Here is a 14,892-nt window from a genome sequence, read left to right on the forward strand (position 1 = left end):
CACTCACGCCAGGTAGTCTCTACTGCAGTGAATTCCACTGTGGTCTTGAGAGTATGTGGTTTGTGGCTCTAACCTCATTTTGTCACATGTAAAGGAAGGTCTCTAGCCAAGCGATGGGGGCTCAGAAAACTTATGGGCTAAGAGCCTGATTTGGTGCAAGGTGTCAACATTGAGAAAATGAAAATGCATATGAAGTCTATCAAGGAAAGCTGAGCCCACATCCTGGGCCAGGAACTCTTCTGAATTGCCTGTGGTATCTGGAGGTGGAGGCAGGTTTAGAATGGAGGAAGAGGGAGCTGCAGGCACAAGCAATATGCTGCCTTGGTGTTTGCATTACTCTGGGAGAGGTCATTTCTAGTATCCCTGAAACAAAGGCCTCTCTACTTAATGTTGATTTCCTCCTCTCATCACTTTCTCTGCAGAAGAGACCCATGGAGTCCTAATAGTTATTTTTATCTCTCTTCCCTAAACTTAAAAGGAGAACAAAAGGTAACTAGATGCCTACAGTGAAGAAAGAGGCACTTCATTCAACAATGGCCTAAAGATTATGAACCACTTTATAAACTAGGAGTCTAAGTGGGAATGCCAGGGGTCTAAATAGAGTGTTTAGCACGGTATGATTTAATCAGAAAGCTTATTAAAAAGAATCACAGTGAACTTTTCAGTCATGTGGTTCTTATTAACCTGAGTAGGAGTTCTCTGGTCATGTTGCAGTGTTGGATGTAGGGGTGCCAATCTCAGGCAGGCCTGTGGCAGCATCCTTCTTCATACTCATTGGGTCTGTGACTCAAGCTAGCTCCTTTACCTTATGGTAATGTGGGAAAAATATATTACCTCATGCTGGGAAGTGTTGGAAAAAGCTATCATGGGGTAAAACACAGACAAACTCCATGCAATGACAGGCATACAACAGTGCCACATCACTATTAGCATTTATTGTTAGTTTTATATCACTATTGTAAAGGTTAGTCATCTTCTTTGCATCTTTTTTCCCTTTATTTGAGACAGTGTTGCTATCTAATCCAGGCGGAGCTTGAACTTGCAATCTTTTTTGCCTCAGCTTCCTGAGTGCTAGTATAGGTGTGTACCATCACACTTGGCTCTGCTTTACATCTTAAGTAAATCTTTGAGGTACAAAGATGATCTAAACAATAGCTCAAATCATCCTCAAGTCTCCCATTGGCCAAAAACTCATTCACTCTTTAAATATTATAGAGTTTTGCTCTGTCCTTGATACCATTTTAGGCTCCAGAATCAAAGATGCTTAATGAAGCAAGACTTTTAGACCTTTATTTTTGTTTTGGTTAATGTTGGGGCCTGAGTGCTGTCACTGAGCTTCAAGGCTAGTACTCTACCACTTAAGCTACAGGGTCCACTTCCTGCTTTTTTTTAGTGGTTAATCTGGAGATAAAAATCTTATAGAAGTGGTGCTATGGCTCAAGTGGTAGAGTGCTCACCTTGAGCTGAAGAGTGCAAGGATAGCACCCAAGCCCAGAGTTCAAGCCCCACGACTGACCAAAAAAAAAAAAAATTTTTACAGATTTGCCTGCCTGGGCTGGCTCTGAACCGTGATCCACAGAACTCAGTCCCCTGAGTAGGTAGGATTACAGGCATGAACCACCAGTGCCTGGCTTATTTTTAGACTGCTTTAGGCAAATGTCAGGGAGTTATGTAACTGTAAACAGAATGACCATGAAAAGACTCCTCTACTGTGGTGGAACAACTGCCAGACAATCCTTTCTTGAGCTTGCTGTGAGGACTTGTGAGCCTTCTTTATTAGTAATTTGGATATTACATCTAAAAAGAAGCAATCACTGCCTGTTTGTATCCCCTGGAAACCATTGTTCATAAAGGAATATCTTGTGTGGCACTGTTGTAAAGACTGTACTAGAATATTATTTTATGAGACTCGGGCAAATCCAAAACTGCTTTGGATTGTCTTTCTTACTCAAAATCTATGTGAACCACAAGAGAGGTCTACAGGCTGAAGAGAGAGGCCATTATTATTCCATTTTGGAGCCAGTAGGCATGAATAATTTAAGGGTCATATCGGTAAAGGAACAAATGTCAAAAACAAATTGACAACCATTCTTTGAGCAAAGTATGGTTCATTTTCAAAAGGTCAGTTTGGTAGTTTCCTTGAGTAAGTTCTGAAATTTTAGCTTCCATTTTCACATTTCGCACGAGCTCCAGGAAAACACATTTTTTAGTAAGTGTTAAGGGCACCCTTGGCTCATAGTAATTGATATTCAGCAAGTATATTACAGCCCAGGAGGAACTGTGAAGAGCTGGCAGTTTCTCCATCCAGTTGGGTAGCAGGGATCAGAGTGCGACATCGTTCCTGTCGACTGCTCTGCTCACTTAAATGTGGCATTTACACTTGAGACACTCTGCCTAAGCAGAAACTGACTAGGACACACACTCCCGATTGTATAAAGTAGTGCTGAACCACTGGCTCAAGGGCCCGATGTAACTCATGTGCTTTCTTTTATCTGTCCTGGGAAAGTTTTCTAGATTTATTTATTGGTCAGGCCATCTTTCTCTGCTGTTAAAATGCAATTCCACCTCCAGCTGCACCAGTGCATTTTTGGTCTCCATCTCTGATGGAATAAGATAGTTCACTGCATCTCTTCACTGATCTAAGTGAATTATGTGGAGGTTAATAACAGTACTCACTGCTTGTAGTCCGTGGTGAGAACTGACGTGCACATATAAGCCCAGACAGAACACAAGAAGGAGGAATTAATGTTAACTTCGTTTTATTTTGAGACAGGGTCTCAGTATATAGCCCAGGCAGGCCCTGAACTCATAAGCTTCCTTTCTTAGCCTCCTGAAGGCTGGGATTATAGATGTATGCCACTAGGCCCAATATAACTGTTGTCTCTAACCTAAGACTGAAAATGGGTGGTCCAATTTCTCTGTTAATTAGCCCACACAAATCGTGCTCACAAACCAGAGAAATGGTTCAGCAGAAAGGCATGGTGTCCTAGTTTGAGCACTGTCTGGACATTTGACCTTGGTTTAGTTACTTACCTCTTTAAGCAAATTGAGGACACTAGGCCACACTAGTATTTGTAACTGGTTCACTAGAGGCCCAGGGCAGAGAGTTGTGAGATCTTAACTCTCCCTTTAGTCTGAAAAGCTCAGCTTTTATCTCTTTTATATTAGGACTTCATAGAAGATTTTGCTTGAAAAAATCCTAATATATTATAAAATTCTGCTTATAAATGAAGTTTAAGACCTGTTGCCTCACATCATCTTTAACTTTCTAATTGCTAGAAATGTATTAACTTAAGGCCAATACTGATGTGTTTGGACTCTAGAAATATGTCAACTGTATCACAATGAGAGGGCAAACTGAAGGTTACATTTCTATGATCTTCCCTACCTTTTTTGTTTTATGGTTGGTATAAGAGATGGCCAGTTAAAGAATATTTCTTACCACCCTTCCCTCCCTTTCTGTCCTCTGGCTTTCTTCTGAGAATTTAGAAATTCTAATACATGCCAGCAGTTGCATCAGGACTAGAGATCCATCTCTGCTCTTAAACTCAGGAAGAAAGACAGAAACCAATAAAAAAAATCAAGATTGACCACCTGTGAAAATGTTAGAGAGTGAAATGAGAGGACACCATAGATGTTCTGAGCAACTTAGATGAGGTTCTGTGGGAAACCTAGTGTAAGGAGATGGCTACATACGAGGACCGAGGCTGGGTAGAACCATGGTTCAATGACTGGGCTTTATTCAGCCCCCCCCCCCCACCCTTTGGCTATGGCTGCTATCGTTTCAAATGTGGCTGTCATTTCTAATAAGCAGGAATGTCCAGGGCTGAAACAGTAACAGCTGGTGTCTGTCTGTCTGTCTGTCTCTCTTTAAGAGGTAGGCATTTAGCGCTTGAGAAAAATACCTATGGAAAATATGCTTTCCAATCACTAGTTTTATTTATTGTTCTTTGAGGAGGTAGTCTATCAACTTGGTTCAAAACTCAAAAATATAGTTGTTGGGCTCTGGGGCCAGGCTGCTTGAGTTCAAATCCTAGCCCCAGGTTTCTGCCTTTGTAGTTGCAGGATCTTGGGAAAGTGACTTAAAAACTTTGTGCCTCAGTTTCCTCAGCTGTCACACAGGTACACTGGAGAACATATACAGGGTTATCTTTCTTATAGTGATGTTGTGAGGGCTAAATGTAACAGTTTAGCACAGACTCTGGCATACAGTAAGCACTAAATGAATGGTGCTGTGCAACAGAAACTTGAAGGAAGAGTCAGACTGCCCACAACCATACTTCCCTTTCCCTTTTGATGATAAGAACTGGAAATGTGAGCCATTATTTTTGTTTGACAAACACTTTATAGGGATGGAGGAAAACTCTATCTCAGTGTATAGGTCAGTACTCACTGCACTAGGCTGTATGACGCATGATTAACCAAATAGGAAACAGTAGTTTTTGATGATATAAATGAACTACAAACTACCCAAGCACATGAAAAAAAGGACAGGGGCCGATGAAAAATTTAAGGGTGACAGACAGAAGGGTCTTCTGATCTGATTAACACTGGCCAGAACATTTCCACAATCCTCTGAATATAATTTGTTCTCAGAGGAAGTTCTGTTTACCTTCAACATAGTGGAGCTCGTGCTGCCAGAACGGAGCTTTGAAATGGAGACTTTAAGATATTCTTCTAGCCACTTATTACTAATATCTATCTTGGGTGCCTTTACTCAAGGACCACACTCTCAGTTGCTGTGGCTTATTTAGGACACTTAACATAACATATTATTTGTTCCTTCACAGCAAGGTCTCCTCCTGACAGCCAAGATTCTATTTTTCTGTCATAAGTAATTATAAATGTGCACCTCTACAAAGATTCCCAATTTGAGGGGCATAATCTATTTCACACAGTAAATCACAGAGACATCTCCATCCCCTGGGTGACCAAAATGTGCAACTCAGATGTATGAGCTCTCACTTGGAACTTTCCATACTTGAAGAAAAATGGGGAAGCTCCACTTCCTCCTTGGAGCAGTTAAGAAAAATAACCAAAACAAAAAACAAACCCAAACTCGATAATCTGGCACTTTTGTTGGACATTTTCCTGTTTTTTAAGCTTTAGGTATGGAACTATTGTCTTCAAAATTCAACCTACAAAATTGTCTAAGTGAATCCTGCTTGAGGTAATTTGTTATTCCAATTATAAACTTGACCTCACCCCTGCACCTCCCCTCTCAGCCCCTCAGTTTTCACCAAAGATTCTTTTGTGTTCTTCTACCTTGTATTCCAGACAGTAACCAAGCCCCTCCTCATAACCAGAAGCTAACTTCATCTTCATGGCTCTTGCCCACAATGGGACACTTTCCTTACTGCTTCCATCTGGCATCTACATTGCTAATACTTATCATATTGATGTGATAGCTTTACTTCAATGAACAAAATCTGTGTCTCTGCATTATGGAAAACGTGTACAAGCATGTGTCACTTAATGATGAGGATATGTTCTGAGAACTACAATGTTACTCAATTTTGTTGCTGTGTGGCTATCATAAAGGTGGCTGCTGCTTATGGAAACCAAGAAGTTATATTTCAACCACACGACGTGGTGAATTGAGTCTGCTGCTGGTGTGACATGGCATATTGGTTAACAGTAAACTTCTTTGTTGTGGAAGTAGTAGTACATTCTAACATAATGACAAAAGTGTAGCAGTGACAGTCATATTATCATCATGTGTCATGTGCTGTACATAATTATATGGTAATGTAGTTTCTTGCTACTGGCAGACAGCTCTGTTTATAACAGCATCTCCACATACATGTAACCAATGCAGGACAGTGTGATATTACGATGGCTATGCCATCACTAGGTGATAGGAAATTCTCAGCTCCAATAAAAGCCTATGGGATCATTGTCATATATGATGTTGGCTGAAACATCATCATGCTGTGTGTGGCTGTTTCTCAGTGATGTGGAAGACTGGCTCTGCTTTATAATCATTCCAATAAGTAGAATCTGGTAGGCACTATTCTAAGAGCTCACACAGTAAAGCATCATTAATACCTCACTGAATCTTCATAAGAAAGTAGCAGATGGGAACTATCTAGTATTGGTATTATTTTACACAGGCAATAACTCAAAGTCCTAGAGGTCACACAGTGGGAATTAGTAGAGCTTGAATTCAATCGAAGGTCATTGAAACCAAAGCCAGGAATTTATGCCTTAGATGATATTTTACCCTAGGATCAACTTGTAGAAGAACACTAGCAATTTCTTTATATTCTATGTAGGGAACGAACTCACCACTCTAAAAAGTGAGTCATTTTGGATGTATAAACCTAAGTGATCAACATTAATGAGGGCAGTGGCTTATTTTCTCTATTTAGAGCATTGTTTTTGTATGCATACAATTTTTCATATTCCTACCTTGAGCACTCATACTTCCAGAGGAATCCAGGTTCTGCTCTGCTGACTGCTGGCTGGGAGGAACAATTGGTGGGCTCAACATGCTTAACCAGTCCCTAAAAATAAAGTAAAATAAATGAACAACACACTAATTCCTTATATAGCTTTTGTTTTTCCTGCAATTTTACTACTCTTCCTGAAGCTTCTGCAGAGAAATATTTCTTCATCCATCTGGACACCCTTCAAGAAGTCTAAGATATTATTATTCCATCTTATAAATTGTTAATATGGAGATCAGTCACAACTAGCCAGTTGCTTGATAAATTTATTAAATGCTACTATTTCTGTTTATTATTATTACATTAAATAGTAGCATGAATTTTTTCTTACATAAAAATTATTTCAGTAACTCAGAAATAGAAATAGTGTTGCTTATGTTCTTTGGGTAAGAAAGTCTGACAATGGTCCATGTTAATGTGGCATGATGGCAACATTCCCCACATAACTCCAGTCAGAAGTCAATCTTGGAGTTGCCATGGAATTACTACAGGGGCTCGGGGTGGGGAGATTCATATTAACAGTGGGCTGTAGAACAGCAGAAGGCAACAGAGGGGAAGAGGGGGTTGTTGGGCCTCAAAGAACTCATTAATGTAAAAGTTCTCCTGTAAGCCCTTCCTGCATTCCCTGCTCAAACTTCCAACCACATGCTCTGATCTCTTAACTCTCCTTCCCTCTCCATTTTCCCAGTCTCTTGTTCCCTTTAGGGAATAGCGTAGGTAGGCTTCCCAGGTTGGTGACTTCCAAAGTCATGTTACTGTGTGCTCTGCTTCCGATCTGTAAACTTGCTCCTCTGAGCTTCTTAGGTGTAGAAGGGTAGGCAGGGGAATATATAGAATTTTCCAGTATGAATTCTATTTCTTCATGGATACTGCAACCTGCATTGTTTACTTGTTTTTTTCTTGAAAATAGCATGTCCAAATCTGTCTAAATTTCTGTATTTCCTATTCTTTATCTACCGTGAAATATATTCCCAGTCAAGAGCCAAGAACACAAGCTCTGAAGTCCAAGGCAGACCCCAAGTTTCTAAGAGTAAGAACTTGGCTAAGTCACTTAATATTGCCATTCTTCACCTGCAAAAGGAAGATAATGACAATGCTTCAGAGTGTGGTTGTCAGGATTAAGTGGATGTCAAACATTTGGTATGGGTCTGGATACACAGTCATCCTTCAGTAAATTTCAGTTATGGCACCATTTTCAGTGAAGATCACTGGTCTTACCAACAATGATAAACTGAAGTAAGGTTTTAGGTATTTAAGACTTACACCAGTAAAGCACTGAATGACTACCAGCTCATACAGCTGAATTTTCCTTGCAAGCCACATTTGTCAGTATAAAAAGTACTTCACTATAAAAATTACTCAATTCCTATTTGCACTATTTTTGAGACTTTCATTCATTGTTCACCATAGCCATCACTAGATTATGGCTGGTGAAGTGAGGGGTGAGCATGCTGTGTAATTGAATTTCATCATAATACATGAAGGGCAGCAGAAGGTATTTGTCACTGACTTACTTCCAAGCTAATAGGGCATTTTCTGATAAGTACCTTTTATTTCATCCATTTAATTGGAGCAAGCAAAAAAAATTCCCACATTATAGAAAATTACGAGGTCATATACAAATTACCAGCCAGGACCTCATCACTCAATAAAAAAAGAAAAAAAATGCTATCATCTTATGACAACTCATCTACTGCACAGGAACTCTGCATCATGGCAGTAGGTGTGCCTAACTCTCTTGGTCCACAGAGTGAGGGATATACAGGTGACTATTGTGAACGTGTTATGAAAAGCAAAATAGTTACTTCTCAGGGCAATGATTTTGTTAGGGTTATTCCTCCTCAATAATAACTATGGAGAGTACAGGTTTCTCTTTTTCCTGTGATTAAATAATCCCAGATTTATAGAGAAGTGTCAAGATTACAAAGACCTTCTGTATATCCTTCACCAAGATTCCAATTACTCCATATTTGTTATGGAGTTAGCAAGTCATTAAGTGTTGTCAACTATTGCATAGTCTGAAAATTAAACATTTACATTTAAATGATTTCTTTCTTCCTTTCTTGCTGGTTTCTATTTTAAAAGTGGTTGTATACATAAAACATTAACAATTTAAGTTAAAAATACACAGAAAGGTATATTCAGGCAAGAGTCATATTATGCAAAAAATAAGCACATGCATTTCTTTAAAAAATTTGTCTTCTTATGCAAAAGGTAGCATGCTATAGTAATTCTTTTGTACTTTCTGTTATTTGCTTTTAGAAAAAACATAATTTTATTGTTATTATTAAGATGTACAGAGGGGTCACCATAAGTTAGGTAAGTACATTTCTTTTTGAACAATGTCACCCCTTTCCTTTTCTTTCCCCAGTTTCTTCCTCCCATCCCTACCCACAAGTTGCGTAGTTCATTTTCCACATAGTGAATACTCTGTGTAGTTTCCTTCTGCTATAGCTTACAAAATACCCTCCAGAGAATTCCACAGTAGTTCATAGAACTTCCTCAGTCTTTGTCCCATCTATCTATTGCTCTACCATGTGGATATACCTTGATTTTTTTCCCTCACAACTGCCCTGTTTGGACATCTTTACTAATACTTGGTGAGACTCATTTGGTTACTCCTCATGAGAGAAATCTGAATTTTAATCACTTGTAATCATACTGTTCTGGCTTCATGTAGTTCTTATATGAACCTATAAATCAATTGATTGTACTAGGTCTTCCCAAACTAGATCTGAAAAACAGAGGCAGTATTCCGATGAAGATGTAGCTGAAAGAAGTGAAACTCCGATGCTCCTGGTGACCATATTTCCTGTCACACGAAGGAAGCTAGTTTAAAAAAGAAAACAAAAGACTTTTCAGTCTGGATACAGGGGTGGGGGAGGGGATGAAACAGTAGAGACACCAGTGAATGAAATGTGGAAACAGGGAATGAGATAAAGTAGAAGTTTGACACAAGAAGAGTCTGAGTTCTTAGTAGTACAAACATGTGCTAGAAATACTGTATTTAGGTATCTATTACTAAGTCCTAGCCTAAGTTCTCAAATGTGTTGGTATATTTCCAAAGCCATCAACATCATCATCGTCCTAGTCCAATCCTCTAGCACCTCTTGCTTACTCCTTCCCAATCCAGAGTGAACTTGAAGTAAAATCTCAAAAGTCTTGGTTTAAAGCCTTACATGCTATAGTCTTTACTATGTCTCCTCCCGTTTTCTTCCTTCTCCTCACTGTTACCACAAATGATCCTCAGGCTTCACAAGGAAAACCATATCCTTAGTCTATTTTTCTTACAATGTACGAGTTGACTCTCTTTAGCCTTCAGCTTTCAGCTTACCTGTTACTTCAGAGATTGTTGCTTGAGTTCTAGGCCTCCAGTGGACACCCTAGCAGGAAAAACTTGGCATACTCAAATTAGGATGACTTAAGAAAGATTAAGAAAGGACTCATTATAAAGGTGAGCAAGGTATAGGGAAAGCACAAAGGATAATATAGACCACCAGGGTGGTTGCCCCCTCTAGGCTTTAAAGGATGAGGAAAGATGATCAGAATCCAGAAAGCAAAAGATTTGGAGGGCCTGTTTGAAAAAGCTGAGATTTTGGGCCAAGGTTTGCAGTGAGCCTGAGTTAGTTTTATACAGAGGGAACATAGGAAAAGCAACCCTAACTTCCTTCTTTGTTCTCCTCTCATTTCCATTGGCTGAAGCCCATCAGAAGCAGAAAGCAATGGAGTTATTGATATAGTTATATGCCCAGTAGCTTCTCTGGGGGCAAAGAGAAGGATGTAGAATGTAGGACTATAGACCTACAGAGATGAAAGAATGTATTTGGACAAAATCCCTTGTGATTTCTTGACAGTCATCTCAGTGTGTAATTATCCACTTAGCTGTGTGATTGAGTTATGTATATCTTTCCACCAAATCTAAGCTCACAGAGCAGGCAGTCTTGTCTGTCTTCTTTAAGTATTAGATTCTCAATTTTTGCTGAATGAATGAATGAATAATTGTAGGAAGGCCAAGGCTACAAGAGAATGGCATATGAGAGCCAGATTGGACAGCTGATACACTCTGAAGAAGATCCTATAGGAAGAAGGGAAGGAGAACATGATTTGAGAGCAACAGGAGGAACAACAAGAAATCTGAAAAGGCAAATAGTTGGGGATGCCATGAGAATTATGCTTGCCAAAAATTTCTTCTCCTTCCTGACTAAAAGTACTCCCAGTACATGTTTACATTATGGTAACATCTGTAGTAGACTCACATCTCTTTCAAGTTGGAAAAGATATGCATAAACAACTGCAGTATTTTCATTTCACATCAATCCAGGTTCGTTTGGAGACATATAATAAGCACTCATACAAATGGGAAATCATTCTCCTAGCCTCTATACAATCACTTCTCCTGCCCATATCTTTTGTCAGAAAATCTATAAAGCAAAGAGGACTGAGCTCCCAACAAATGCTCTATGCTTCAAGAAATCACAAAAAGCATTAACTTCTTTATACTCATTTAAATATGCTTTATGTTCTCTGCAGAACTGAATATTTTTCTGGCTTGACAGTATTTCCCCTTGGGTTAAGAAAATATTGATGACATAGCATCATAGGATCATTTTCTAGACATTGCCCCATTAGATATGGCAGATAATTCAACTCTAGGGACACAAATCCAGGCATCAGACATCAAATTCAACTACAACACATGAACAATAATACCTACTAGAGACAGCATAGAAGACAGTTTTCCTTCTCTATTCTATTCTATTATCAGCTCTTTTATAACTTTAAATTTAATATATGTTCCCCTGTAGTGTTGCAGACTTTATGTTGAATATTGAATACGATAAGACATAGTTCCTGCCCTTGAAGAATTCACCTTATTGGAATAGATATTTGGACCAAAATTTATAAGAGTAAAGTAAGTGTTAATTAGGAATTGGTCCAGGGAACATAGGGATCTGGGAGACTAGTCCAGGGAAGGCTGACTAGCAAAAGTCAAGAAAGGGTTATTCCTGAAGGATGAGAATGTGGCAGCAAGGTAAAAGAAAAGACACACACTCCCCACAGTACAAAGGTATAAGGGAGCTTGGGTACGTAAAGCAGTGTGAAATGATGATGGGAACTGGTATATATATGCATTTAATGAGTCAGTTACTGAAAAAAGCAGGAGGTTCTGGAGGCACTGGAGATTTAGTGAAAGGATTTAATCCAGAAGAATCAGTTCTAAAGTCTGATTAAACTCTGAGTAAGACTGAGTTGGGCTACTGTGCACTGTGAGTAAGACTATTAGTTGGTGAATGACCTGATATCTATTGTTTTGAGCAAATGGTTCCTCTACTACAAAAAAATTTATTATAAACACATATTTTTCCAACTCACAAAGATATGTGAGCGAGGATGTTTATTACAGCACTATCTACAATAAGAAAAGATTGGAAACCACCTAAACGTCCATTCACAGAAAGTAGACTGAATACATTATATATATATATCTAAATGGGGACAAACTTTCTAGAAGCTAAAAAAAAGTGTGGTCTGTTTATATGTGCGAATTCAGAAAGACACCTACGATTTGTTCTGGAAAAATTTATAAGTGGGTTGTGGAACAGAATGATCTTACCCCTTTATGTTAAAAATGTATATGAAATATATTTTTTGAGTTCTAATACAAACATAGGAAACTTGTGAAGACCGGCCAAGAACCTTTTAACCATTTTCACACCTGCCAGTAGAAAAGTTGGGGGGGACGGTACAAAGTATAAGACTTGGTTTTTACTTTGTACATTTTGAAAGTGATTGAACACTTTGCTTTTGTTCTACAGTTACTATTTGTTTTGGTGTGGATGAAACTCAGGTCTTGAACATGCTAGGCAAGTACCCTACCACTGGCTAACACCCCAGCCCTAGAGACTTTATTTCTAAAGGTGGAATCTCTTCCTTCAAAAGCTTCTAATGGAACAAGCTCTACCAGACTTCTGAAGCACATTTTAGAACTATCTAAAACCAGTGTTTTAGGTGGTAAGTGATTACTGGCCATAGGTGCTAGACTGGTTCCTCAACCAGTGGGGGAGAGGAAGAAAAGAAAATAGGTTGTCTTCCTCAGTGTCACCTAGTACCATCTAAGTTGATCCTAGTACCCTTCTCCACTGCAGAAATGAACTCCATGATGAAGGCTGAATATTTTGGGTCTTTACTAATTCTAGAAGTGTCAGGTTTTTATTTGCATGAACAACAGTGGCTTTATCTATAGGTATGACAAAGAAAAAAAAGTGGTTGATTTAAACAAACACACATGTCTTCAAGAAACTAGTTATTAAAGGACAATTGATCCTAGGCTGAACTCTCCAATGTTAGATATGACAATTCTGCGACAAGAATGGTTGCTGTGAGAAGTTAGAAGACAACTTTCTCCTTTGCCACAGAGAAGAAACTGGGCAAAACTTCTTTCTGTAAAAAGACATTTAATATCTTTCAATGTCTTTCCACCCCCCACTCCCCCTTTTCCTTTTCTAGTAGCTGGAGGACAAAAGGTCTCAGCCTCAGAGAAAACTAGGCAGTGACTCACTTCTCCTTTACCTTTCACAAGAGAGGAATCATTTTAGGATAAAAATTCTCAAGGAAGTCAGTTTATCTCCTCAAAACAGAAAAACCTAATCAAGCATTGTCTGATTAATTAGAGACACTAGGAAAAAAATGCTATCAAGGCCTACAGCTGTAATCAACTTAATCAACATGCAAAGAGCCAATCTATGGTTTCCTTGATTAACAAAGCAGAATGTTAAACAGGGAAGTGTGACATTGTAGTGCCATTTGCTAAAGCTGCAAATTGAGAATTTTCCTTAAATATTTAAAGTCAGGTCAGGATAAAGTACAAAAATCTTTTATATTTGATTTCTTATGATGGATACCATGGATGTGGACATTTCAATTCAACTTTCAAATTCAGACATTTAAGAAGTAGAAATGAATAATGACTACATTCTCCAATGAAGACACACACAAAAAGTCAACTCTTGCTGCACACTGTCATGCGGTGAATTTGCCACAGGTACTAGTTAGTTATTATTATTTGAAATGATAGAAAACTATTCACTGTCAAACATCTTTATATAGCACCTTTTTCTGAGTTCTAAGACAACTGCATGTTAAGTGCTTTGTAACTGAGTCATTAGCAAATCAAGAGTGGAAAACTTTGCAGCCTTTTCTAACTTTATCCAGAGAATAATTGCCTTAAAATTAGAATACAAAATAAAATTATCCAAACCTTTCTGTGAAATGATGACATTTAATAGGGCAGGAAGAGGAGGTGGGATTTAACTTAATGCTTTAATTTAGCTTTCTGGGCTTTTGTAAAGAATAACTACAGGGTATCATTTTCATCATTAAGTGTGTCAGATTATTAGATATCGTATTTATGTTCTGATTTCCAATTTCTTCTCTAAGTTTGGTTATGCCTTTATGTTCAGTAGTCAACTAAAACAATGATATGCTAAAAAGAAACTTTTGTGAAATGAACGACAATTTAATTTCCTCCAGTATTGGCTGGTTGCACAAGAAAATAAAGAACTGGAGAAAGTTGACAGGCTATACAGTTGACTAGATTTATTTCCCAGCATTTGCAGGGTGTATTGCTGCATTTCAGTTAATAAAAAATATTGTGATAGAACACTGATGTGGGTGATAAATGGACTTTTAGACAGACATGGTGTTTTAAAACATCTAGGAGGAAATAATCAGAAGTCCTTTGTTGTGTGGACCATCCTTGTAAGTAAAATGAGCTTTCCAGGGATGCAGTAATTCTTTCTAGTCGCCAGGCTACTATGGCCATCATAATTATTCAGCATTACTCCAGATGCTTTATTCAACCTAAATACAGTCCTCACTCTATAGAAAGCTTACATGCTGCATTATCAAAAAGGTAAAAGGACATGAAGACATTGTAGTAGCAGAAAGAGCATACTGTAGCAAAGTAAGAATTACTAGAATGACTCATACTAAGAAACTTTCATAAAAGTGCAACATTCCCACATAAAAGTAAATAGACACTAAATGTAAAGCAATGAATGACTCCAAAGTGACCATCACCAGAGACAAGACAGATGTTTCTCTCTTCTCCTTTCCCAATTATTACTTTCTCTTCTCCACAAATATCACCCAGATGGTGACACTCCAGATTCGTTTGCTGGTTGTTGAACTTTATACAAATGAAACATACAATATGGATTCCTCAGTTGTCCATCTTCTTTCCCATACATTGTATTTGCAAAATTCATTTATGCTTTTGGGTACTAAGTAGCATTCCATTGTATGAATATATCACAATTTCCCCCCTCCAACTATGGAAAGACAATGGGCCAATAATGGTCCATCTCAGTTTGGGGCCACCACGGATGGACGGATGTAGTAAGGAAAAACTTTCCCTCTCCTCGCTTGGGTCCAGTGGTTCAGG

The 14,892-nt window shown here is 38.5% G+C and overlaps 1 protein-coding gene and 1 long non-coding RNA gene across 7 annotated transcripts in view; one reads left to right on the forward strand and one right to left on the reverse strand.

Annotated features, from left to right (window-relative positions):
• The window catches only part of LOC138824717 (uncharacterized), a 108,563-nt gene that overhangs the window by 40,621 nt on the left and 53,050 nt on the right, over window positions 1-14,892 (forward strand). The gene's annotated exons all lie outside the window — the stretch shown is intronic.
• Cfap20dc (CFAP20 domain containing) overlaps window positions 1-14,892 on the reverse strand; it is a 200,262-nt gene that overhangs the window by 6,808 nt on the left and 178,562 nt on the right. For all 6 annotated transcript variants that reach the window (XM_070018826.1, XM_070018827.1, XM_070018830.1 and 3 more), the window contains one exon: window positions 6,412-6,506. In XM_070018826.1, the coding sequence (XP_069874927.1) occupies window positions 6,412-6,506 (95 nt within the window). The remainder of the gene's footprint in view (window positions 1-6,411; window positions 6,507-14,892) is intronic.

Source organism: Dipodomys merriami, unplaced genomic scaffold (assembly GCF_024711535.1).
Source record: "Dipodomys merriami isolate MVZ:Mamm:240054 unplaced genomic scaffold, mDipMer1.0.p SCAF_13, whole genome shotgun sequence".
NCBI classification, from domain to species: domain Eukaryota; kingdom Metazoa; phylum Chordata; class Mammalia; order Rodentia; family Heteromyidae; genus Dipodomys; species Dipodomys merriami.